The following is a 25,770-nucleotide window of genomic DNA, read 5'->3' on the forward strand; positions in this document are numbered from 1 at the left end:
TTTAAAGCAGAGTTATGGATCGTTTGCAGAAAGGTTTATTGTTCTCAGTACAGTTGTCGTTAGCAACACACATTTTGGTATGACTAACAGGTCTTTTTTGGGTGGTGTCTGTAAAAAAGGAAGTGGAAAGTGGTTAATGTGAGTGAACAGCGATGTGCCTGCCCATGCTTGATTTTCCTCTGTATATTTCCTCCATGCAGTAATTAATAAGGTGACTCTTGCCATCAAACTAGTTGAACCTTGTCAAACCATGTTTAATTGTTTAATTCTATCTAATTAATTAAACTCAGTCAAATTATTATTTTACCTCGATAAAACATTTTGCTGCTTCTCTCTTTTGAGTGAGGTGCACACCACTCCTCTGCAGCAGTTGCACACACTGGATTAAATAAATGAGGCGCATGCAGTATTGTCAGCTCTTAATGTTGATTTCACTTCCACTGCACTCTTAAGAGACACCTGGATTTCTTTAGCATCTCCACTGGCAGGGGAGGAAAGCAAATTGCTGCCCCCTTTTCTGCCGGCTGTCCTGGGACAGCAGAACCTGCGTCCTGCCAGCTGGGAAGCTGTGCAGCGAGGCAGCAGCTGCTCCTCCCCGGCGCGGGCTTCCCAGTGCGAGCAGCGCCTCCGAGCAGCACGGCCCTCGGCGCACCAGACGCTGTTTTGCTGATGAAACTGGAGTGAGTGGGAGATGCAGGGACTGCTCAGAAGAAGGGGTCTGTCTCCTTGGACCCCTCAGAAGAGGATGTCAGTCCCATTGGACCCCTCAGATGAAGGGGTCTGTCCCGTTGGATCCTCGGAAGAAGTGGTCTGTCTCCTTGGACCTCTCAGAAGAAGATGTCAGTCCCATTGGGCCTCTCAGATGAAGGGGTCTGTCCCGTTGGATCCTGAGAAGAAGGGGTCTGTCCCGTTGGATCCTGAGAAGAAGGGGTCTGTCCCGTTGGATCCTCAGAAGAAGGGGTCAGTCCCATTGGATCCTGAGAAGAAGGGGTCAGTCCCATTGGATCCTCAGAAGAAGGGGTCTGTCCCGTTGGATCCTCAGAAGAAGGGGTCAGTCCCATTGGATCTTGAGAAGAAGAGGTCTGTCCCGTTGGATCCTCAGAAGAAGGGGTCAGTCCCATTGGATCCTGAGAAGAAGGGGTCAGTCCCGTTGGATCCTCAGAAGAAGGGGTCTGTCCCGTTGGATCCTCAGAAGAAGGGGTCAGTCCCATTCCAGGTGATGGTCGCCCCTGCCCACTTGCTCCTGACGGCCATCTCCAGGGACGGACGCCTCTTCCCCGGGTCTTCACTTCGGTCCTCTTCCCAGGGGTGTGAGTGAGTGTCTGAAGAGGAAACACAGTTAAAAAAAGGTCTAAAAACCCCAGCCCTTGTAAAAACACTTTGAGGTGCGAAGCAGAAGGCGCTGGATGGTGTGTGTGTGCTGCAGAGCCGGGGCTGCCCCGCCGGGGGGAACTCGGGTGCTGTGACCCCAGCTCTGGCTCCTCGCAGGGCATGCTTGTGTGCTGTTTTCTGAGCAGATGCGCACATCCTTATCTGCAGTCACGCTGTGAATCATAACCGTGAGTCTCCAGTCACCCTTCTTTCCTGCAGATGCTGACTTTAGTGTGGTGCTTTCAAGTGTTTTACTGTAAATGTCACAGTGCAAGGAGAGTGAGGAAAAGGCGCTGGGTGCTCAGAAAGTGAAGGCAAATGGTGCCCAGTGGCACAGAAAACCGAGAACCTCGCACCCTGAGCATGCAGCCTGGTTCACAACCCATTGGAAGCTGCAAGGAGCAGTTCACTCCTCCTGCTGTGAACCGGAGGTGGCACACGAGGGCCACAGTGGCACCTGCTACTGGGCAGGAACATACAAACTTAAGTCTAAGGTAGCTGCTGAAAACGGGCTGTTAACCCCTCCTGCACGTTGGCAGTGCTGCATTAGAAATAGGTTTATTCAAAGTTTTGAATGAATCATGAAACGGTTCTTGTTCCTGTTGTACTTTGTGCCTCCAGGAACGCTGTCTCCTGGGGTTGTCCCGTGGCAGGGGCGGGTGTGTGGGGGCTTCGCCACACTCAGCAGGGCGTTCCTGTGGGGCTGAGGGGGCTTCGCAGCAACAGAAGGTGAAACATGTTGTTAAACAATATGTCTGTAGTGAGTACTTAACACAGGAGCGATAGTTGCATCTCGTATCCTGAAAACCTGCCACTTCTCCAATAGAAACTCTTTGCCCTTGTGTGAGAATAGGGGACATAACGGTGAAGTCCCGCGTGGCGCTGTGCTCGGATGAGACGGTGAGCTGTGCCTGGTTGGTGGTCACTGCTGCATGCCCGCAGCTGGGGTGGGCTCCGGAGCCCCGCTCGCCCCGACGCAACATCACGGCCTCGCTGCACCCCCTGCACAGCGTCTGCCGTGCCGGGGAGCGGCTGGGGGTGCGCGGGCCAGGGCAGCTGGTGCTGCTGTAGGAAACACCCTATAGAAAAGACCCTGCAGCTATTCCCAGCAATGGGCTGCCTGCTTGAGAGCATCACCTCTCCTGACATGGCCACAGTCCTGTCAAAGCCGTGTTTGTGTGTTTTCATGCTGTTGTTTGGAGTAGGCTCCTCTGTGAAAGGACACTACTACATACAGTGTGGGTGTGTATATGTTAAATGCGGACTGTCGACCTGTGTAACTTGGCACACCCAGCTGTGCCTGTATGCCGGCCATACGTGGTCGGTGTGTGCCAGCCACCCCATGTGCCCCGTGTGCGGGTCCGTACCGACGGTCAGCCGTGCCGTGGTGCTCTGCGCCTGCCGCCCGCTGCACAGGAGCAGGGGGAAGCGTCTCTCCACACGCCAGTCGCGGAGCAGCTGCATGTCAGTGCTGAACAGGACTCCGTGCCTGCCGGCTGTGCCGCACAGCCAGACGGGCAGCCGCGGCGTGCGCAGCCCACGGCACACCTGGGGGGACAGAGCGGGGTCACGGCAGTCCCTGTCCCCAGAGCCTGCTGTCCGCTGTGGGGACGTGGGGTACAGCTGCGGGGCTGTGCCAGCTCACCTGTGGCTCCGCTGGTGCCCGGTCCCTGCGCAGGTATCCCACTGGGCTGCGCCGGCACGCCTTGGCCCCACCATCGCCACCACCGACACCGCCGCGCCACGGCTCGTGGCCAACGTCCAGCTCGCATGGGATTGCTCGGCCCCTGAGGAGGAGGCTGAGCAGGGCCTGTGGGGGCACGGCCATGGGGACACAGTCACGGGGACACAGCCATGGGGACGCAGGGGACGCAGCCGTGGGGACACGGCCGTGGGAACGCCATGAGGCACAGAGCCAAGGCCCTGTGCAAAATGGCAGCTGGTGTCCCGTGCCCAATTCTGTTGTGCCCATGATCAGCAGAGGAAAGCCCAACTACCCGTGGCTTAATAAAAATAATAATAATAATAATATTAAAAATAATAATATTAGTTATTAATAATAATAATAATAATAATAATAATAATAATAATAATTTATTTTTATTGTCATCGTCTTCATCATCCATTTTTTAAATAGACAGTCATTATTAACATTTGCAAAGTATTTTTCCATGGCCTTGTGCTTTCTTTTTCATTGGATTAACAAGTGAGAATTTTTTCCTAAATAAAGTGTGGGAATAATAAAAAAATATGAGGAATGAGGCCAATCTTACCTCTGTACAGGTGATGTTTCCGGAACTGGATTTCAACAGAGGAGTTGCTGTGCAGCCTAAATCTTCCTGGAGCCTGGAGCAAGCACAAGGAGTTACAACAGCATCAGAGGCGGTCATTGTCATGACTGATCGACAGGAAACAGGGAGAAATTGCATGGACTCCCGGATTCGCTGGGCTGCCCCGACCCCTCAGTGCTGCCCCGACCCCTCGGTGCTGCCCTGACCACTCGGTGCTGCCCTGACCCCTCGGTGCTGCCCCGACCCCTCGGTGCTGCCCTGACCCCTCGGTGCTGCCCCGACCCCTCGGTGCTGCCCCGACCCCTCGGTGCTGCCCCGACCCCTCGGTGCTGCCCTGACCCCTCGGTGCTGCCCCGACCCCTCGGTGCTGCCCCGACCACTCGGTGCTGCCCTGACCCCTCGGTGCTGCCCCGACCCCTCGGTGCTGCCCCGACCCCTCGGTGCTGCCCCGACCCCTCGGTGCTGCCCTGACCCCTCGGTGCTGCCCCGACCCCTCGGTGCTGCCCCGACCCCTCGGTGCTGCCCCGACCCCTCGGTGCTGCCCTGACCCCTCGGTGCTGCCCCGACCCCTCGGTGCTGCCCTGACCCCTTGGTGCTGCCTGGCAGAGCAGCGCTGGCCCCACCAGCACTGGGTGCTCAGCTGGTGCTCTTGCCTTCAGGGCTTTCCCATTAAGGTGCAAATTCAGGGTCAGATCAACCCCGGACACGCTGGGGGTCCCGCGGGCGCCATTCCTGTGAAAGGCCTCGGCAGCGCCCGGTGCGCCCGGATACAGCTGGTGGAGGCAACAGGGCGTTTTTTTGCTAAATAGCTATCGTAGTGTCATGTTGGTGTGAATCACGTTTCATATCGGTATAAATCTGCCTTTCCAAAGCATCTTTTCCCGAATCTAATTACATGGGGTTTAGAAAGACCAGTGATCCCTTCCAGCACAGTCACCCTGGCAGAATTCTTCTGTGTTTAAATAAACTGTGACAGTGACTGTGGTGTTACTGGGGAACTCCTGTTTCCATGCAGCACGTTGTTGTATTTTTGGTGTGTGACACCCGTACCCACCAAACGCAGCGTGCGGGTTATTATATTTTTGGTGTATGACACCCATACCCACCAAACGCAGCGTGCAGTCGGCACCCGCCCCTGGGACAGCATCTTCCCCGCCTTCCACTGAAAGTGGACATTCAGTAAGACAGGGAAAAGAGCGGAAGATGTAACTAAACTACAGAAACAAATGAAATGTACCTTTCCAGTGTCCTAGAGAAAAGCAAGCTGTATAAATACAGGATCACTCCATGACTTCCTTCACCCCTGAACTGGAAAAAGAAATAGGTAATCACTGGGAAGGAGCTATGGCACGTAATATGGTTAATTAGAACAATTCCTCTGCTTAAATGCAACCTCTGGTGAGCATGTGGAGCCAAATGAACAAGGTGTTATTCCGGGAAGATTTTGTAACGAATTCTGTTGGACAGAATCGGGTAAAAAAAAGAAAGAAGAAACTTCCAGTTATTGACTAAACTGTTTTTATACACTTTTTCCCAGATTTCTGCTGAAGATGCAAGGACCAGTATTTTATATTTGAGCAATGTACAGGGTGCTGCCCCGTTCACCCGGCGTTTGTGGACTGCAGTGCTGACACTGGTGGTAAAGTCCCGGGGAATTTAGTGGGAACAGGAAAGGCTGGAAACGACCCACGAACTGACTGTAGTGAATGTCTGAACGTCTGCTGAACGTGAAACCATCCATCTCCATCAGCTTCGCTTTCGAATGGGAAATAAGATGTAAGCTAGCAACAAAATAAATCAGAATAAAGCAAATATCCCTTACTTACACAGTTTATATGGTCAAAGATGAACTCCTGAGCTGCTGCTTTCTCACCAAACTCGAAGAGCTGGACCTGTTGGGCATGAGCGCAGGGAAGGATGTTGTAAAGGAGACGTTAATTATACCAGAAAGCCGAAGTTTTTAATGCAGAGCTTCCTTTAGACAAATGAAGGACTAACGCAGGAGAGGAGTTTACTGCCCCCTCCTGAGCTGAGGAGCTCAGCTCCGCGCAGGAGCTGGAGCAGCCGTGGCTGGTTCGTCCTGGTCGCGGGGAGGGCAGCTCAGCGGAACCGGCGGCTCCGGGCTGGGAGGAGCCGCTGCCAGGGACACGAGTGTCTCAGGCGGCACCGGCACGTGGGGTGACGCACCCACAGCTAATGGTGCCCCCCAAACTAGCGAAGAGCTTTATGAGATTTTACCTTTCTTGTCTTTAAGAATTTCAGGCCACACGTATCTTTAGAGAAACTGCTGTTTGCAGAAGGTGGTTTCACACTCACCCTTTCCGTGAAGCTGTCAGCTCTGTGGTCCCTGCTCGGCGCAGTGTGGACGGCGGTGGTGATGAGGCAGATGATGGCCATCCTTCCTCCTCCCGCTGCCCACAGCGTGTCCGCCAGGGCCGCGGCCAGCGCCGTCCCCTGCTCCCGGCGGCTTATCCTGCACAGCCTGGCCAGGGAGGGGGGTCTGTGGCAGAGCCCCCCTAGGGCTGCTGAGAGCCCCCCTGCAGCTGAGCCCCATTCCAGCAAGGGCTGGTGGGAGCCCAGGGTGCTGCCCCGCCGCAGTACCCGGTGACGGGGAACGGGCAGCCCTGACAAGTGGGAGCACAGGAGCCGAGGGGTTCGTGCAGCAGGCAGCTGCGCATCCAGCTGTGCCCGTCTGCCTGGAGATTTCCACTCTTCACTCGGTGCTGTCACTGCTGCTGTGACGTGCTCCCCACGCGCTGGGAGCGACCTCTCTGCCGTGGGGCTCCCACCCCGGCCGGGCTGTCCTGAGTGTCCCGGCACCGAGGGCTGAGCCCGGTGCACAGCTGTGCCGCACCGGTGCTGCCCGAGCGCTGCCCCAGCTGCGGCCGCGGTGCCGGGGGTGGGACGAGGAACCCAGTGCCACTGCGACAAAACCAAGTGTTTTGGTGGGAAAAGGCCTTGCTTGGGAGTCAGACACGGCTTTTCCCCCAGGTGAAAATCCCCGTCTGTAGCTGCAAACCTGAACTGGAGTATGGTTTGGCTAAACCCAGAGGCTGGTGCTAGTCTGACTTAGTCCGAATAATGCAAGGAAAGAGAGGAGAGGCTCAGCTTCCTACCTTTCCAGGTGAGTATACTCCGTGTTTCTTACGAAGAGCAGGTATTTAATGATGTGTGCTTGTACAGCCATCAAAACAGCTCTTGTTCCCCTCTAGAAACAGGGGTACAGGTGTGAGGTGCAGGCAAGGGGTGCAGGCGTGCAGAGTGTGGGGTGCAGTGGTGCAGAGTGTGGGGTGCAGGGGTGCAGGTGTGGGGTGCAGGCAGGGGCTGCAGGGGTGCAGCGTGTAGGGTACAGGTGTGGGTCGCAGGCGTGCAGAGCACTCCCTGCTGTGAGTGGCTGAGTTGCTGGGGAGACAGTGCCGGTCACTGCACCAACACATTTACCTCTTCTGCCTCCAAAGCGTAGGCCAGGTCGGAGTACGGCTCGCGGAACCTGAAGCATGCTTGTGTCCATTCGCAGCTGAAGCGGTGGGACACGTTTCCAAACAGCAGCTGCCGCAGCCCCTTGGAGGAGGAGAGAGACGGGCTGGGGTCAGCTCGCTGCACATGCCGTGTTGTGGATCTGTAACACCAGCGGGGCCCTGGGATGCAGGTTCAGTGCGTGTGATCAAACAACCAAGTGGCTCCCAGCTAAACCAGATCTGCTTGCCATCTCTGGCTGTATCGCTGGGTTTCATCAACCAGCACTTTCGGCACCAGCACAGAGCTCTGGGTGCCGCTCACCGGGACGGGACGTTTCTCAGACGCGTGCTTGGTACCGCAGCCCAGCCCACGGCCCCCCCTCAGGCATGAAGCCCCTGAGCTTCTCACTAAGGTCGTGCCCAGGTGGCTGGGGACTGGTCTGGTGTGGGAGGGCACGGGCGGTGACGCTGGTGCTGGGGACCCTTTGCCATCACCCCCAGAGTCCCCGAGCTGCTAGTGACGGCTCCTGTCACCAGTGCCCCCCAAACTAGGTACTGGGGTCAGAGCAGAAATATCTCACTGATCTGAAATTCTGCCTCTGTTCTGAGGCTGTTCGCTGGGAAAGCAGCAAAGAACAGGGAAACGTTACACTTTGGTATTTGAGCTATTCTCTAATGAGAATTATAGCATCTTGGTTTAAGGTTACATTGCAACTATGTTCTTTAAAAGCCTCATCAATAACTCACGACAACTCTATACCTCTGGTCCAGCCGACAGGCTGCAGCCCAGCAGTGTGCCGTAGCGCCCGGTAAGGTTTCCCAGGTTCGTTCTTTTAGTGAGATCAGATTACGGCTCATGTGTACCCATGGCACCGCTCATGTGTACCCATGGCTCCGCTCATGTGTACCCATGGCACCGCTCATGTGTACTCGTGGCACTGCTCATGTGTACCCGTGGCACCGCTCATGTTCACTCGTGGCACTGCTCACGTTCACTTGTGGCACTGCTCATGTTCACTCGTGGCACTGCTCATGTGTACCCATGGCACTGCTCATGTGTACCCATGGCACCGCTCATGTGTACCCATGGCACCGCTCGTGTACACCCATGGCACCACTCGTGTACCCATGGCACCGCTCATGTGTACCCATGGCACCGCTCGTGTACACCCATGGCACCACTCGTGTACCCATGGCACCGCTCATGTGTACCCATGGCACCGCTCGTGTACACCCATGGCACCACTCGTGTACCCATGGCACTGCTCATGTGTACCCATGGCACTGCTCACCGCGTCCATGGCCGAGGAGATGGGGCGGCCGCCCGTGGCCACAGGGAGCAGGAGGGGATGGGGGCCGGCGGATGGGCTGTGTGGGGTGTCCCGGGCTCCAGGGGCTCCAGGGGCTCCAGGGGCTCCGGGGGCTCCAGGGGCTCCCTGGCCAGCGCTGCCCTGGGCAGGGAGAGGAGCAGACGGTCAGTGGCCAACGCTGATGCCTTGCAGGTTTCCCAAATACTTCAGAAGTCTTGATTTGTTATGTGTTGGGTTTTTGTTTGTTTGATTATTGTTTTTTTTTACCCTATGTTCTAAAATTGAGAATGAAACCATTACTTTTAGACAGAAAGGTTAATTCATGTTGGACTGCTCCACCACTTTTAGATCAGGAAGACATTCCTCTAAAATATCTGAAGAAAATGCATGTTTCTTAATGGAGGAGCATAAGAAATAAATCCCCATGGAACTGTTTGCTGTGCTGCACATGCAGGTGTGATGTCCTCGATGTGCTAACCTGGTGAACAGTCGCAAAAGCGCTGGACAAACACAAAACGGTACCTTTCAGAGAAACAGTTACCTGATGGGTTGTGTTACTGATTTCCAAACTGAAAGAGGAAAACAAAATGCAGATTAAAAACCCCACAAACTACAAAGGCGTTGCTGATATGTGAAGAAACAGGACACCAGCCAGAAAATAACCCCAAAGGAAAGGAAAAGCTGTAGTTATTTGCATTACTGGGTACACAAAGACCATTTTCAATGGTCTCAGAAGTATTGTAATAAAGCGTAACTTTAAAAAATTATATTAAAAACTACCTGGAACTAAAAGCATGATAATGAAGCAGAATAAAAATCTTACCCATGGAAATTAAAAATTTCTCTCCATTTGTTTAGGTCTGAAATTTTGCTGGTGATCTCCTCCAGCTCCGTCCGCGGCGCGGCCGGCTCGGCCCCTCGGTCCCCCATGGGCTCCCGGGCGATGCTGGGGCTGCGGGACCGGGGCTGCTGGCAGTGGTGGCTCTCGAGGTGCCCGCGTCCCATCTGCCCGATGGCAGCTCCCACCGTCACACCGTGATTAATCTTTCATTAGCGCTGGTCACAGCCGTGTGTCTGCGCGGGGGAGCAGCGTGCTGGTGTAACGTCAGGTGCGGGCAGGGCTCCGCGGGGCTGGGAGCAGCGTGCTGGTGTAACGTCAGGTGCGGGCAGGGCTCCGCGGGGCTGGGAGCAGCGTGCTGGTGTAACGTCAGGTGCGGGCAGGGCTCCGCGGGGCTGGGAGCAGCGTGCTGGTGTAACGTCAGGTGCGGGCAGGGCTCCGCGGGGCTGGCCGGGGCTCGGCGCTGCAGCGGGACATCTCCGGCGGGGGCAGCTCCTCCGCGCGGGGCGATGGCAGGCGGGATGGAGCCCGGGCTGCGAGCGCTGAGCGGGATGTGGTAGCCCAAGGGAAAGAAAATGCAGACTGAGCAGATGTCTGTGAAGCCGATTCAGCGGGGGGATGAGCTGGAAAAGGCAGAATGCGCACGGTGCTGTTCCTGTGACAGCTGCCACCGGCTGTGTCGGGGACATGGGTCAGGCACCGTGCAGCCGATCTGGGGAACTCACCGACCTCGTGCTGCTGGCGCCACAGACACCAGACAGACAGGTTTCCTCCTTCTCTGTCGGTCTGTGAGGACTGCGGTATCTGCCTGAGATTTGGTGGAAAAGATAAGGTTGGCTGAGGTGCTGGAGCTGAGCCCGGCTCCGCTCACTCACCGGGGCTGCTCGGGCTCTGTCGGGGGCAGCTGGACACCTCAGCTCCGATGGCTTCGCATTCTCCGCAGGGTGGTTCGAACAGCGTGGCTCAAACTGGCTATGCAAACGGACACCATGGGGGCCAGCCTGTGCACAGGGCATCAAACGCCTGCGTCTGCCTTCCCGCCACAGGAGCCACAGCTTCATCGGCAAAAAAGCTGCTCTCTTTAGTGGTGCTACAGGGGCTCCAGTCTTCCAGCTTCCTAAAAACTGACATAAAATCCCTCCCCCGCCCTGCGGTTCCTTATAGAAAGGGCAGAGCACCCACCAGGTTCCCGAGCAGCTGAGTGTCGGGGACGCTTTGCCGTTGCACAAGCTCCGAGGGGCAGGTTCCTGGGGGCCAGCGCGAGCCCCAGGAGTGCCCTGGGCTCACTGCACACGCATGGACACACGTGCACACCAGCTCTTTATGGGGTACGAAAAAACTTATTATTTTCAAGAAACTTCAAAATGTACTTATATATTTCTCCTCACCATACAAATGTTCTTGTTTTTTAAAGAATGAAATACACTGGAAATGAAACAGGGTGACACTTGTTTAGCTGATGCTCATGGGTTACAGCGGTGACAGGTCCGCGCTGTGCTCACCCAGCAGCGGAGCTGAGCAGCTCGTGCTGGCTCTGTTACTTTCAGCTGGTCAGACACAAATATTGTCTCAGTTCTGTTTTGTTAGCAAGAAGTTGTTATGTATACCTCAGGAGCTGGATATAAACGAAAAGAAGGGCCAGCCTCGTGCTGGTGAGCGCGGCGGGATGCGGGGTGTCCGGTCCTGTACGCCGCCGACTGCCAGAGCCGGCACAGAGCTGCGGAGCAGAGTCATGAAACACCAGGAGCAAGGAGGATGCAACACTGCTCCTCATTTTTCACTGTGTAGTGAACAATACCATGAGATGTAATACAAGTTATGCATTAAGAACAATATACATATTAATTAAGAAGAAAATAATGAAAGAAGTAATGAGTTGTGGCAACTTGCAGGAGCTCCTACACATGGTTAAGATCCAGGGCCAGCAGTGCAGCACGTGGAGACAGAGATGCTTTGGGAAAGAGTTTGTGGACTAGGGGTACAGTTGATGAACCTTTTACAAAAACCCCAGCAATGTTTTGCCATTCGCAGTAAAAGTGTAACAAGACAGCACAGAAATCAGGGAGGTCGGCTCTCAGGTGCGACCCAGCAGCCGAGGCTGGCCCTGGGCACAGGGGCTGATGGCCCTGGGTGGGGTCGCTCCTCACCTGCGGCCCCACAGATAAATGGGCGGCCAGGCAGAGGCTGCCCTCTCCTCCACCTCCTCTCCTGTGTGCTCCCAGTGCTATCTCCACGTCCTGCAAGCAGCAGCTCACATCCAGGGTACCCAGGTAACCCGGGGAGATGGTGTTTGGTGGAAAATGCTGGTTTGGCCTCTGTAAATCAGGGGCTGGCTCAGCGGTGCCTGGGTGAGCCCTCTGCTGGATTTACCCGACTTGCAGAAGCTCAAGGGTGCAAGGGATGGTGTGTTTGTCTGCTCTGGCCTCCTGCCTGCCCTGAGCTGGAGAACCTCCTTGCCAGGCTCTGCTGAGCTGCAGCGTGCTGGCTGCAGTACTTGTTCCGCTGTCACCCTTTGCTGAAGGTTTGGGCTTTGTTATTTGGATTGTTTGATGGGTGAGAGTTTGCAAGGTGGTTTTCTGGGCAGGGTTCTGTGTGCCTGTGACCGTGGGGGAAGCCTTTGGGCGGGTGCGGTGCCCGTGCAGGTGCCTGCTCTCACCCTGTCTCTGTGGGGAGTGCTCATTGCCGGGCTGTGCTGCAGAAGGTTTGTCCAGCACCCTGCAGCCCAGCTCCTCCCTCGGGTGTGTAGGAGCGTGTCCCATCTCCCTGGCATCCTGTTTGCCGTGGGCAGCTTCCTACCCACGAGCACCAAGCCGCGGTGATCACACAGGGAAACGAGGGGACTCCAGAGTTACAGAGTTACAGGCTGGCTCGTTAAAACTAGAAGCCTAAAAGAGCAGCATGGACAGAAACAATGGCGTTGCCAGGCGCGTGGCACCGGGTTCGGTTGTCAGTGGCGTGTCTGGGTTTTGTCCCGCTCGCGGTCCATGTGGCCCTGTGCCTGTTCTGAGCACTGTGCCTCTGGGATGGAGCCCGGCGTGTGTCCGGAGCGAAGCCTGTGCCGCTTCTGTTCTCCTCTGCTGTCTGTAGATTTGCTGGGTACCGTGTTCTCCGCTGCCCTGGTGCGGTAACCATTGCACCCTCGCCTTCACAAGGGCTGCGGGGCAGAGCTGCTGGTGACTGTGTGTGCCACAATTGCAACCCAGTCATTTTACTTTCCGGAACCAATTCAATGCTGTCAGTGTTACCAGTTTTCTTCGTGCAAGCTACTTGCCAAATAACCTGCTAGAAATAAAAGGCAAATGTCTTCATAAGGCCTTGCCCCAAGGAGGAGAGGGTATTTTGACCTTACCAAACAGCATGTTGTCTTTTATTTACTGCATATGCCATATTGACATTTATTTGAAACCTTCGTTTTTTTTTTTTTAAAAACTATTTAGAGCTAATAGTTTACAAATTGGTACATCTGGTGTTTCTTGAATGTAGTAGCGATGAGCCTCTCTGCTTGAAACCTTCTGAAATGATGTAACCCTAATACATCAGGTCAACCGCTCCAGTGGTTGTCCCCGAGTCTTTTGCTTTTGAGAAGGGAAATTCAAACCCCGCAAACCGTATCAGCACGGCGTTCAGGAACTGCACCAGCGAGCACACCAGGACGACCCAGAAAGAGTTTGCAAACTGCTCACTGTGAGTCTTGAACGTAAAACTTCCCTCTTTGAAGTTGGCGATTTTCTCGGAAAGGCGATGGATCTTCACCTCCGAAGAGAAGAGGATCATGATGAGGCAGCCGCAGCAGCCTGGGAGGGAGGGAGGAGGGAGAGATGTCATTGTCCCCGCAGTCCCTGCCACGAGGCCGCTGCGCCACAAGCAAACCCCGTGTCATGGTGCTGTTATGGCCACTGGAACTTACCTTTAGCAGGGATTATTTTTAGAATCCAAGCCAACAGTTACTGAAGCTTTTTAAATCGAATTTGGCTTAGGACCCGTAATGTTTAGTATGGCTGCTTTAGTGCCCTGATCCAGCAAAGTATCTGTGTTCTTTTTCAGCTTTAAGCTGCTCATTGTCCCATTAAACATAACCGAACTGTCTGCATGTTTAAAGAGAAACATGCGCTTAAGTCCTTTATTATGATAGTAATTCATAATGCCTTCTAAAGTAATAGTAAACCTTTGCGTCAGCCAAGCCAGTGACAGAGAATGGGTCTGCCTGCTCTGTACGTGGCAGAGGGGCAGGGGTGGCCCCTTGTCCCCATTGGCCGTGGCTTTTCAGAGACTACTTTACAGCATGTTGTCAGTCTGTCCCCCTCTGCTTCTCAGTTCCTCCCTTGAGAAAGCCTCGCTGGTGTGCGTGGGGCTCTCGCTTACGCGGCTGGAAACCTCCCATCCTGGTGAATGCCAGCAGCCGCAGCACTGACTTCTAGCTATTTCCCCTCTCTAGTGCCATTCCCGTTCTCACCATGTGCTATGGCCCCAGCTTCAGGTCCTGGGACCTCTTTCTGGCCGAAGGGCTGGAGGTGCCGTTGCTGCGCCCGTGCCCATCCCACCGCCTGTGCTCACCCAGGTTTTTGGCTTTTTATCTCTTAACTGCAATTTGGAAATAACATGTTTTGATACAGCAAAATCATCTGCCTTCCTGCCTGACTCCAAACTAGCAAAATAAAGCCAATGCAGCCGCAGCCTGTAGCACAGCCTCCTACACCCATAACTCGGTCACGGCACGCAGCAGACACGCCGGGTGCCGTCCCAGTGCAGCAGCACCGTCACCACACAAAACCAGGACAGGAACTCACAGGAGATGAAGCTCCAGAGGTACAACCCGACGGGGCCGTGCAGGGTCTCGTAAGGGCTGCCAAAGGCGTTGAACATGAAGAAACCTGCTCCCACCAGAGCAAAGACGATCAGGACCGTGCAGAAGAGAATGACACTGACATGGATACTCACAGGGATAATTTTGAGCAAATCTGGAAAAACTGAAAACAAAACCAACAAAACATTATTAGAGACATTAGGCAAAGTTGTTTTAGAAGTCAGGCCATCTGTGATTTGTGCTGTGGGCAGAACAAACTCCCCACTCGTGGGCACTGTGCAGGGCAGCGCTGGGTTTTGGGGTCGTTTGTTCCCCAGACACTGGACCACATGGATGTGAGGTGGAGGGTAACGTGCCCACCCTTTGCCAAGCTGCTATTTGTCCTTTCACTGTGCACTATATATTATTAAGCTGGAAACTTTCACATCGGCTGCATTTGCTGCCACACGAGCTGCCCCAGTCGGGGCTGTGGCCGCGGGACACACAGCCCGATGCGCTTGGAGCCGGTGCTGCTGCCAGGCATGGCGCTGGCCGCGGCTCTGCCCATGGCTCTGCCGAGCTCCACTGTGGAACACCAGTCTGGCTACGTGTGCAAAAATTTAGGAATACTTTAAGTATCTTTATGTAACTTTTTAGCCACTATTTCAAACTGTGACCCTGCTTAGCCAGGGCCTGAGGGGATAGTCACGCAGACCTGGTAGGAGAGAACAATTTTTAATCATTCGTGTTTGTTTGGCAACAACGGGTATTTTAGAAGGAGCCATCAAATGCACTCAACTGCTCCTGATCCGCAGGGGCACAACTAAAGTGGGGGTAATAATGCGTTGGTGCTGCCTCCTTGCAGCTGTAGTGTGTGGAGAGTAAAAAAGCCTCACACAAATGACTCTACCTTGTAAAACATCTGTCTGCAAAGGAGGTCTGCAGCTTTCCATGTAGTAAACACCAAGGAGCAGGTAATGCGTCATCAAGTCCATTTATCTCCCTGACTAAATGGAAGGGAAATTAATGAAGCAAGTGTTTGCAAGCTATTCTTGATGCTGTGTTAAAGAAATCTCCCCCGGCGTTGCTGGTGGCCGGCTGGGAGCAGAGATGGGCGCACGGTGCCCGCAAGGACAGCGGCCCAGGGACCCGCACGGGGGACACGCAGAGCCCTGGGCTGGGAACACAGCTGCTCCAGGGCTTGGTGTGTGCAGGTGCTGCCTGCAGCAAAACTGCCGGTTTGCTGAATTCACCCGTTTCCCGAACGGAACAGTTCACCCGTGGGAAAGGTGACTTGTGCTGCTGGCTGCCCTTGTCCCGTTGTGCCACTGATGCTGACGTTCCTTATGTCATCATACTAAAAGACAAAGCATGTTGTAGAAACTAGGCCTTGTGTTTATTTGACTCCATATGACATATTTAATGGATTTCCAAGCATCAGAAGGAGTCGTACTGTCAGTGGGGTATAAGGTACAATTGTACTGTTGCACCGTTCAGGGCAGCCAAGGAAAAAGCTGAGGGGTCCGTCCCCTCCGGGAATTCTGCAGGGAACAGCACCGGTTCTGCACCGCTACCCCATCTGCCAGAGCTATGGAGCTGTGTAGTCAATAATACAGCGTTAGACTGTTCATTTTAAGAAAGGCACGTTACTGCGTTGTATAGTCTTTCCCTTGGCACCTGCATTGATAGGGGTTTATGCCGTTATAATTTTATATGTGACATGTTAGGAACAATTAATTCCAGCAGCTATGTTGTGTTGAAAGGAAAACATTCCTTCACTGTAATGAATGAAACTGTGTCATGTATGCACGCCAACGACCTTTAGAAAATGAGCGGCTGACCCAGCAGCCGATGGGAAGCAGCAGGAGCAAATGGAGCAGAAGGCTTTCCCGGCCCCGCTGGCGGAGCAGCTTCATTTACAATTAGAAGAGAGATGGGGGTCAGAGGGGAGCATTTAATGGGAACAAACACAGAACTAAATCATCTAGCCTGTTTTCAGTGCCTTTTCCAGACATGCTGAAGTGCAGCTTGGTGCATTAACCTATGGATGTGTATGTTGTCCTCCCAGGGGGCGCCGAGAGCCTGGACGGGGTGGGACGGGGCTGCCGCAGCCCTGGGCAATGGGAACTGGCTGCTGGTGTTACTTGGGCTCTGAAGTGAACAGTTCTAGCAGAAGCAGATTTTGCAAAGCACCCAATCGCTTTTGGGTAGGAAAGCTTGGTCGCAGGCGGTTCCTGAGAGTGCGCATAGAAAGCGTATGGCCACAGTGAGAGCAAACCCCTCTAACCCTGGAGTGCCTGGGGCTGGAAATGCTCTGCAGTACTCGCACCATCCAGAGCACACCTCTATGTAGCATTGCAAGATATTGAAAATAGAGGTGATGATTGATATTGTTAAATTGTCACAAACAAGCTGCACGTTTGTATGATCTCTCAGAACTGCAACATTCATTCACATTGCCCACAAAATTAAAACTCTTTCCAAACCACCGCTACAGTGGCACTAGCACTATAATTTGAAGTAATTTAAAGTATTTCAGCCATAACCAGGTGCCATGTACAGGTGGGGGCCCCAGTGCAAGGTACACGGATGAAATGGCTTAGGAGTATCAAAGTGAGGAATATGTGAACTGCAGAAATGGGAGCTGTGGTTCATGAAGCGTTGGCTCCAGCAGATAAATAGTTCCTTGGGATCTAGTGGATCCCTCTGGAAACCACCCCAGCCTGTAACCGGCCGGTGGGATATCTTCATGCTGTGATGGCAAACAGAGCAGTCCAGGGGAGAACTTCAGATGTATAGATAGACCAGTGATGGAATTCAATTAGAGATAGCAAATCTTAATGGTATATTACATTAATTTTGTCTACTACTTTGGAAAAATATTACATAGCAAATAATTTCTGATACCTGGCCTGGTACCCTTACCTTGCCTTCAAGGACTCATGCAAGCACTTTCCCAGTTCTGTTTTAGCAGAATGATTCTGAACTGGGTTTTGTAACAGCTTCAGCTGGCATCTTATACATACAATAATTGGCTGTTTGTTACTGGCTGTTTAACGTGCTGCTATATACAAACTGTGTGTTCACTTGATCATCTTATTGATCTTCTTATCCCTGAAGATATAAATAGGTTATGAATATTACATGTAAAGCAAAACGATTGCTAACAGCCTTTGACAAAATCCTCTGTGTCAGATAGAAACCCTGCAGACCAGGAGGCACCAGCCGTCCTTCCCGTTACCTCAGCACATCGCTCACTTTTTGGCTGCTTTGTTGCTCACCAGCACCTAAAAGCCTCTGTGCCCCAGCTCTTCCAGGAGCTTTCTGCTAGGGCTGTTCATCCTCTGGTGGTGCACAGAGGATGTGCCGCTCGCACGTGCACACAGAGGAACATGATGGAGATTCGTTGAAAAACAAAAGTATTCTTTTTTTAAAGTAATAGTACAGACAGTTTGAAATGTAGACATCTGTAACTGAAATATCGATTGTTGAAAATGTTAATGTGGCTTTACTTGGATTAGAAAATAAGTTATTTGAACCCGAAGATCAGAACACTGCACAGGCAGCATTTGCTTCAGCAGGTTTCATGCTCGCTGGGCTGTGTCGGAGCGAGGGGACCTGGCAGCTGTCCCCGGGCTCCCCAGCCATTGTCTGGGTGTTGTTAAACAATGCGAATGCTGTTGCTACTCACATGAGAACTGGAGAGGTCTCCCCCCGAGCCCGCACTGCCTCACGCGCTCGCCGGAGAGCAGCCCGTACTGGATCCTGCCGATGAACTTGTCCAGCTCCTGGCCAGTGGCGTTGACCAGCAGAGCTCCCGTCTGGCACAGGATGGTCCCCGTCACCCAGAGCTGCGTCCCCACGGCCGCCGCCGTCCCCAGCGCGCAGGCGAAGCTCAGCACCCCCGCGACGCAGAAGATGATTTTCTTCTGCTGGGCTGGCATGGTGGTGAGCAGAGCGCCCCAGGGCAGCGCTCAGCGGGGCAGCCGCACCGGCTCCATGGCGGCAGAGCCCCGGCTCAGGGAACCCCCTGGGGCCCCACTGGCCACCCCCGCCAGGAACAGCCTCCTGGGAGATGTGCCTACAGGCTTTTGTTCCGCAGCTCCTCCTGCGCCGCTCTGGCTCGCACACGGCTGTGTTCAAACCAGCTGGAGACAGAGCACTGTGCAGCATCCAGTGCGCGCTCTGTCACTCGATAGCAAGGTTTAGGATGACAGACGGAACCTCTGTAACGCGATGAGTGCTCTGCTCGGCTGCCCTGTCTGACTGGCTGAGGGGGGCCAGAGACAGGCCTGGCTGCACAGCCGATTATCTGCTCCCCAAAAAGGATGTTTGCAGAGGGTTTTGTTTTTTCCTGGGTTTTCCTCTAGAGCTGGCAAGGCTGGGCTGCTCCGCTTGTGTGTTGTAGCGTGTGTGTGTTGCCGTGTGGGGTTTCTGGTGTGTTTTGTGCTGGTGTTGTTCCTAGTGCAATGGTCTGGGTAACACACAGTGCCCCGCTGAGGCAGGAGCCTCAGTAGCCTCTGCAGTACCTGGTTGCATTTGAGCACTTGCTTTTTCCTGGCAAGGGCAGCGTGTGTGTTATACATCGCGTGTGTTGGCTGCAGTGTGTAGGGTGATCAGACAAACGGTTCAGTTCAGGTTTCAAGTGGACACAAATATATTTCCTCTTCTTTACAAAACTCCCTGTCTTCAGTGAACATGGAGTTCGGGGTTTTTTCCTGACCAGATCAATTTAGAAAGTGGTTTGTTAACTAGGGGCAAATCCATTGCAGAAATACTCTTCAGGTGGCTTAAGAGTATATCAGTCAAGCTTAAAGACTGAGTCTGGTTTAACTATGTAGGTTTTAAGACAAACTTAGAATTGAAATGAAGCAAGGCTGTGTACAGACAAGATTTTTCTAAGCTAATGTTTAAACAAAGCCGTGGCTTGTGCTGTGATCATACGTAACCAAAAGATGGCACACTGCTGATCACCGGATTCGTTACCGCTGGGCTCACGCTGTGCACCATGCCAAGTACACACAGCTTTGGGAAATGTTTATATTTGAAGATGGTTCTGAACACTTTACTTGAGTGCATTTATTGTTCCCTGAAGGGGGACTGTAACATTTTAGTATGATTATCTCCAGCACAATAGCAGTGAAAGGAACAGACTTGAACATATGCATATAAAAGTGACCATGTGAGAAGAACTTGATGCAGGAAAGGAAATTGCACTTACCTGTTTTGGTGGCTACTTTTTTCAAGAGTCAGCTTTCTGACAGTCTTTCACTTGGGGCACTATTTTATGCCATGGAAAGTTCTGTAGCTTTCTGAAGGAGCTATGGTGTTCTGGGATGCATGCACAGGGGGTGGTGGCACAGGAGCCGCTGGCACCGGCTCTACCGTGGCTTGGCTGTGCCCACGGTGGCACAGGAGCCGCTGGCACCGGCTCTGCCGCGGCTCGGCCGTGCCCGGGGTGGCACAGGGATGTGGCACAAGGAGAGGATCTGGCACAAATAACAGGTAGGAAGGGGCTGCCCGGCTGCTGCCCCCCGCTGCGGTGCGGTCCGGGGGGAGCGCGGGGGCCGTGCCCGCGGCGGGGGGCTCGGGCGGCACCTGCCGCGGGCAGAGCGGGTGTGCCGGGCCGCACCGCCCCCGCGGCAGCAGCCCGCCCGCGGCAGAGCGGGGCTGAGGCTGAGCCGGGTGCTGCTCCGTGCCGCTCGGAGCCCGTCCAGCGCCCGCCGCGCCGGCGAACGTGAGCGACCGTGGCCGCCTTCGGGCTCCTCAGCCGTGAGCACAGACCGCTCAAGCGTCTGCCCGCAGGACCCGCGCCACGAGGTGAGACCGGCAGCGGCACCGGGGCCCGGCCGCCCGCCCCCCGCCCTCGGCGGCCGCCGACCTCGTGTCCGGCCCGGCACCTCCCCCGAAACTTTAGAGCGGCGCCGGGCGGTCGCGGAGCCGCCCGCTAAGTGGCGTTTTCTGCGGCGAGGCGGGGGCGCGTCCGCTCAGCACCCGGGCTGGCCCTGCGGGGCCCCGGCAGTGCGGGGCACGGGCCTGTGCGGGGCACAGCCGCCGGCTGTGCGGGTACCCCGGTCGTGCGGGTACACCAGGCTGTGCGGCTCCCCTGGATGTGCAGGTACACCAGGCTGTGCGGGGCACTGGCTGCCCAGAGGTTGAGAGGTGGGGCGAGCGTGTGCCTGCTGAGCTGCCCACCCGTGTTCTGCCGTGACCGCAGGGACCCGTGTGTGGAGGAACGGAAGGTTTTGGGGGTCGGGAGATGTATCTGAAATCGCAGGGACGAGGTGAGCGGGGCTGTAGCTCGTACTCCTGTGCCAGGCTGTGAGCGTCCTGCTCCCCAGTTCCATAGCCGAGCCCATGGGACTCACTGTGGGTCGGTGCCGGGCTCAGGCAGGTGCTGTGACACGGCTGGCACGTCCAGCAAAGCCACAGGGCTGGTCGTAGGCTCTCCTGGCCAGGCCTCCTGCTCTTGCTTCTGGGCCATGGGTACTCCAGAGGTGGGTGGCAGGAGCCTCTGGCTGGGTTTTGTGACTGGGATGTCCCCAGCAATGTTAACGGTGTCTCCAGCCATGCGTGCGGGGTTGTGACTTGTGCACAAAGCTGTGTGCACCAGATACACACCTCTCGGGTGCTTTGTCTGGTATGTCCTCTCCTGTTCTGCTGTTCCTGGCTGTCTTCTGTCCTGGTGAATTTGTCACTCGCAGCCTGGAGTCCCTCCTGCGCTGGTGGGATCGTAGAGTCCCAGCACGGCTGAGGTTGGCAGGGACCTCGCAGACCACGTCACCCCCCCAGGTGGGGTCAGCTCCAGCAGGTTCCCCAGCACTGTGTCCAGCGGGACGTTTCACCTCTCGCCGTGGCTGGGCAGCTGTTTCGGTGGGGCCGCCCCGCGGTGGCAGAGCGCTGTGCCGTGCTGCCGGCATCCCGCTGCGGGAGCCTGTGGTCCGAGGACATGATGTGGGACGGTATCCGCATCCCTCCTGCTGCCGAGGGCGTGAGTTGGGAAGTTGGAGTCCATCTGACTCCCAGCGTTCTGCGGGTTTTCCCTCCCGGGGACGGATCTGCCATGGGAACGTCAGTGTTTGTCCCCGTGGGGGCTGCTGGTCTGCCTCGTGTGCTCCGGCAGCTTCACAGCTGCTCCAGCAGCTGCACGGCTGCTTGTTCTGCTCTTTCTGTGCTCCTCGGGATGCGTCTGTTTCTCTGCTCCTGTTTCTCCCCATTTCTCGTGCCCCCAGGCGGGCCCGCAGCACGGCCAGGATACACACAGGGGCTCAGAGCAGCATTTCCCCAGGCAAGGGCTTTGCTAAACTGCTGCTTTGCAATCCGGAGCTGCACTGGGGGAGCTTCCCATCGAGTAATCCAGCAGTCTCAAACATGCACGTCTAAGATGAACCAGGTTCCATGGGTTTAGGTGGTCACGAAGCATTCTGCTGGGCAGGTGCTCCAGGTGGAACGGCTGTTCTGCAGCCTGGTACTGCAAATCTTCATCAGAAGTCCTTAACATTTTACATTTTTTGGGTTTTTTTTGTGCAGTGTAGTTGATATGTCACCTATGGATAATGTCAAACTCCTGGAGTTTCCTTGGAATGTGTTTGGGGAAAGATGGAATAGCCAGCTTTAACATTACCCCATTGAAGCACAATTTTAAAGTGGAAAATATTAGTGAATCTGCCATAGCTGCTTATATTAATGTTCTAAAAACTTTTATGCAAAATGGCTTGTTCTTTGAATGCACATGGGTTTTCTTCATGACTGTGTTCTCAGCGATTGATGGTCATAATTCAAGATGCTCTGTTGCACCAAAATATGGCATGATAACTGTCCATCGGTGTTTTAGTGTCTTTGCATTATACAAGCAGAAAAGAGCGTTCTGTACACAAGATGTCCATCAGCAGGGTACCCGCCCCCTGCCATCCCTGTGTAAAGCCAGTGCCCTCTGCAGGACGGCTGGCTCGCTGTGAGCCCCACACGCAGCGTGTCCCACGCCTCGCGGGGGCTCGGATTTTATCCCAAAGAACCATTGCTGAATCCTCCTGGTGTGAAGGTCTCACAGCCAGCGCAAATGTGTTATTAGTACCACAATTAATACGGTGAGGATGACGCTGCCTTGTGAGTATGACCACACACATGGTGGGTGATACAAAGGACCTTTGATTTCGAATGCTGCTTCACTGACTTGTGTAGTTTCTCAGTAGAGTCAGCTGGGTATGAGGATTTGAAATGCTATGGCATAAAGCAGTGCACTCATTTGAGATGGTATTGCATAGAAAACTACTGACCTTATTCAGCCACAGGTATTTTCCATGTGACGTTTCTTTGACTCAGAACATCTGTAGTGCACAGCTCCAGAATGGTGGTCAGTGTGGTGGTTGTTGAGGAGCATAAGCCCAGTCAACAGTTTGTGTTGGTACAGTTTGAAATGAGAGTCAAACTGCGTTGCGCTCATCCAGACTTGGAACACCTGCAGTTCCTCTCAGCCCCTCTGGAAGGTCTCTCTGGCGGCTGAGTCAGTGTGTGCAGCAGTGGAGAGCGAGCCAGAGGATGCGATAGCAGCTTCTCCTCTGTGAGGTCACCTGTCGCCTTCCTGTGGCCAAAAGCCATTTGACTCTCACCTCACTTTTCATCTGCCTGTGTTTAACTATCTGCCACAGTCTTTCACAGGTACAGCTAAGGAAGGGAACTGAGAAAGGACTTTTGGTTTGGTTTAGAATGGTTGGTTAGGCTTTCACTTGTGAGTCTCCTGTGTTGAAATGCAGCCGAGCAGTGGGGGGACACCCGGTGAACAGACCTTCCCGCAGCATCTCCCGGCCAGCGCAACAGGACGTGGAGGAGAAGGAGCACACTTGACTTCTGGGGGGTGATGCTGCTTCCTGAGATCACCAGTAGAATCCTGAAACCTCATGGATATTTGTGCACTCAGATTGCTTTTAAAGCTTAGGTCTCTGAACTCGTGTTTAGGTCTTGCTTCTCACGCTGTCTTTGAAGTCCAGCTGAATTCTTATGATGCCAAGAGATGTTTTTCATTTTAGAGTGAAAAAGTCCTGGTTTTGAACTTGGTTCTCATGAACAGGGCTTGTTACTAATGCAGAGAGTTAGTATTTGTCTTTCTGAGATCATTGTGCTGGAAATTACACAAGCAAACAAACAAGGACAGCCCCGCTGTGTCTGTGGGAAAGGAGCTCTGCTGGTGCCTTCCTGCTTAGTCAGCTACGGTTTGAACAGTTCGATACTGCCTGAGGGACCCGAATCTGGGTGCGCTGGGATGCGCGAGGGGCACGAGAGACAAGATGGGGAAAATAAAACGCATTCAAACCGCTCGGCACGGGCCGCTGGCCGCGGAGCGAGAGCCGCTCGGCACGGGCCGCTGGCCGCGGAGCAAACCCAGCGCTGGACTGCCGCGTTTTCCAGTTTGCGGCTCTGGAATGATCTGTGCGTTGGCAGCACAATCCCCCGCTGCCCATGGGCTGCTGTTGGGATGAACTTACTGCAGCCGTCGGGACAGTTTGTACTGCAGGGACTTGATGCAGATTTCAAACACATTTGTTATTTTCAGTCCAAAGCAAAACCAAGTGTGTAACGTTTGGACACTTTGGGTTCCCGAGCTGCTGCAGGGCCCGTGTGTCGGAGCGGCTCTGGTGATGCCAGCCTGCCCAGCCAAAGCCTGCGGCAGGGGGGTCACACTTACCTGCGCTCAGATCAACCTTTGGTAGTTGCTGCATGTTCCTGAGAACCAAATTCGCTGGTTTGAGGCACTTAAAAGATTTTTCCCCTCTTCCCTCCACCGTGTGTCATTCAGTATCTCTTGCCTGGTGCAGCGTATTGACAGAAAGCTTCCCCGTGCGATGTGTGTGCACGTCCACCAGCCCTGCTTGAGTGCTCTTGGGTTTGGTGGTTTTGAGGAGGACGGTCGGGATGAATTTGAAGCAGGAATGTCCTTGCTGACTCTGAAGAAAGGAAGAAAGGATTCTCTTTCTCGGGGGCCGTGCTTGACGCGAGCCCTTTCTTGTGGAAGTGTAGTTCCCACTGACCTTGGGAAGAGGAGAAAAGTCACGTCTGCTTCGTTTACAGGTTGGTCTTATGCATAAGTGTTTGGAGATGGCAGCGCGGGCAGGAGCGAGGGTGCTCAGTAACACATGAGAAAAATGTACTTCCAAAATTTGGGTGCTCAGTGGAACCAGACTGGATGAGCACTCCATGGTATGACCATACCATATCTCATTCTGTTCTGTACATACGGCTTTTCTAAAGATGTGTACAGATGTCTGTGTTAAGTCAGAAATAAGTGGAGCTTTTGGGGAGTTTTTTGACCTTGGATGCACCTTTAGAGGTTGGGGGGGTTGGTTTTGTTTTGTTTTTAATGTGTCAGTGGGGTGCAAGTGATGGTCTGGAAACAGACAGAGGTTTGGAAGAATTAACGTGAGGAAAGTGTAACTCGTGTGGTTAGGCGTGTTAGAGGCTGTGTCTGATGCGCTTTTCCTGTTTGTCTTGCTCATAGAGCACATCGCCCTTTTCAATGTTTGTGAAGCAGCATCACGATAAAGGGAAATTTTGATTGGAGTCCCCGCAGTGTGAAAACTTGAGATGTCCCTCTTTGGCTTCCCGGTTGTATTTCATTTGAAAACACCATGAATGAAGCAAACGTGTGTGTCTGTCCGTACCAAAGGGCAAACCCCAGCTTTGGTGTTGATCCGCAGGCCTGGCTGCCGCGGGCGGTTTGCTCGGAACAGCCCGTGGCTGCGTGGGTGACGTGTTGTTCTCACGATGCCGTGGTGACGCTGCCGTGCGGGTGGCCCGTGAGCCGCGGGGGCTCCGGGAGGCACAGGCCAGGGCTGTGAGCAAGCTCCTGGGGAAGGGGCAGGCTGGAATGGAAGCAGAAGTTAGTTCTGCTTCTAGAACAGTGTGAGCAGAATGCTTACAAAGTAAGATATTTCTTAGGAGACATCACTTTACTCTCTACTCATTATCCAACATGTAAGCTCAGTGGCATTTGGAGCATTGGGGACTTTTGTAATCAAATCACAGTTTAAATTCTAGATAATTTGAAATGAAAAAACCTTCTATTCGGAGTAAGAAATTGCACGCTGACTCAGATGGGCTGCAATAGCTGATCTGGTCTGTTTGAGGTGGTGTACTGCTGGCCAAATAAAGGGTTGTCACCGGAGTCCCTGAGCGGTGGGGAGTGGGTCTGCAGGAGCATGTACCGCTCTGCACCGCAGCGCAGCACCGCTCTGCACCGCACCATTGCTGCTGCCTCAGCCGCCGCCGCGCAGCCCACAGGCAGCTCCCACCCGCTGCTGCTCCGCTCAGGCGGCTGTTTTCCTAGAAAAAGGGTCCCCGGCAGGGCGCTGTGTGACGTCTGCTGCGCCCCGGCCGGGGGCGGACGGGTGAGCACGCGTCCCTGCAAACAGATGTTTCACTTTCCAAAGCGTCTCTTCGTCCGCTCCCAGCACGAACCCAGGGCGCTCACTGGGTTGTTTCTGCCTCGCACCAAAATCCAGGCAAAGCAGAAATGTTTGCCCTGGTTATTATAATATTTAGTGTCATTTACACAAACGAGGAGTTACCTGTTGTATTCACATTGGTCCTGGGAGTTCTTTATCTTAAATTTATCTTTTATATGTAAGTGTCATTGCAGATGATAGTGCATGTCTCACATATTCGCTTTCAATAAGCAATCCACAGTGATTAAACAAACACCTCAGAAATAACCCAGCAAGGTACT

The 25,770-nt window shown here is 54.0% G+C and overlaps 2 protein-coding genes and 1 long non-coding RNA gene across 4 annotated transcripts in view; 1 reads left to right on the forward strand and 2 right to left on the reverse strand.

Moving 5' to 3' along the window:
* Positions 1 to 292: 292 nt before the first annotated feature.
* Positions 293 to 10,445, reverse strand: MINDY4B (MINDY family member 4B). The gene is made up of 10 exons (XM_065073224.1): positions 9,253 to 10,445; positions 7,104 to 7,223; positions 6,779 to 6,870; positions 5,979 to 6,144; positions 5,489 to 5,554; positions 4,900 to 4,970; positions 3,645 to 3,717; positions 3,017 to 3,181; positions 2,672 to 2,919; positions 293 to 1,509 (listed from the first exon to the last, which is right to left on the reverse strand). The coding sequence occupies exons 1-10, from the start codon at positions 9,433 to 9,435 to the stop codon at positions 828 to 830; spliced, it is 1,866 nt and encodes a 621-aa protein (XP_064929296.1). The 5' UTR covers positions 9,436 to 10,445; the 3' UTR covers positions 293 to 827.
* A 143-nt stretch (positions 10,446 to 10,588) lies between these two features.
* Positions 10,589 to 18,245, reverse strand: CLRN1 (clarin 1). Of its 2 annotated transcripts, XR_010474543.1 has the most exons (4): positions 17,743 to 18,245; positions 14,056 to 14,235; positions 11,381 to 13,062; positions 10,624 to 10,911 (listed from the first exon to the last, which is right to left on the reverse strand). XR_010474543.1 is itself a non-coding variant. In XM_005515510.3 (3 exons), exons 1-3 carry the CDS (start codon positions 17,993 to 17,995, stop codon positions 12,797 to 12,799), a joined length of 699 nt encoding a protein of 232 aa, XP_005515567.2. In that variant the 5' UTR covers positions 17,996 to 18,241; the 3' UTR covers positions 10,589 to 12,796. The 2 variants fall into 2 exon arrangements, 1 of the variants encoding a protein (XP_005515567.2); XM_005515510.3 differs by having other exon boundaries at positions 10,589 to 13,062; positions 17,743 to 18,241.
* Positions 18,246 to 19,448: 1,203 nt separating this feature from the next.
* LOC135580217 (uncharacterized) overlaps positions 19,449 to 25,770 on the forward strand; it is a 63,201-nt gene continuing 56,879 nt past the window's right edge. The window contains exon 1 of the long non-coding RNA XR_010474549.1: positions 19,449 to 19,871. This is a non-coding gene — a long non-coding RNA (uncharacterized LOC135580217). The remainder of the gene's footprint in view (positions 19,872 to 25,770) is intronic.

The sequence above is a fragment of the Columba livia genome, chromosome 9 (genome assembly GCF_036013475.1).
Source record: "Columba livia isolate bColLiv1 breed racing homer chromosome 9, bColLiv1.pat.W.v2, whole genome shotgun sequence".
Lineage (NCBI taxonomy): Eukaryota > Metazoa > Chordata > Aves > Columbiformes > Columbidae > Columba > Columba livia.

Coding starts and splice junctions, on each gene's coding strand:
- MINDY4B (XM_065073224.1), bottom strand. CDS start 9,435: ATGGGACGCGGGCACCTCGAGAGCCACCACTGCCAGCAGCCCCGGTCC. Junction 2,920..3,016: donor GGGCACCAGCGGAGCCACAG/GTGAGCTGGCAC, acceptor CTGTCCCCCCAG/GTGTGCCGTGGGCTGCGCAC. Junction 1,510..2,671: donor CACGTATGGCCGGCATACAG/GCACAGCTGGGT, acceptor GCATCTGCTCAG/AAAACAGCACACAAGCATGC.
- CLRN1 (XM_005515510.3), bottom strand. CDS start 17,995: ATGCCAGCCCAGCAGAAGAAAATCATCTTCTGCGTCGCGGGGGTGCTG. Junction 14,236..17,742: donor GAGACCTCTCCAGTTCTCAT/GTGAGTAGCAAC, acceptor TTTTGTTTTCAG/TTTTTCCAGATTTGCTCAAA. Junction 13,063..14,055: donor CCTCTGGAGCTTCATCTCCT/GTGAGTTCCTGT, acceptor CCTCCCTCCCAG/GCTGCTGCGGCTGCCTCATC.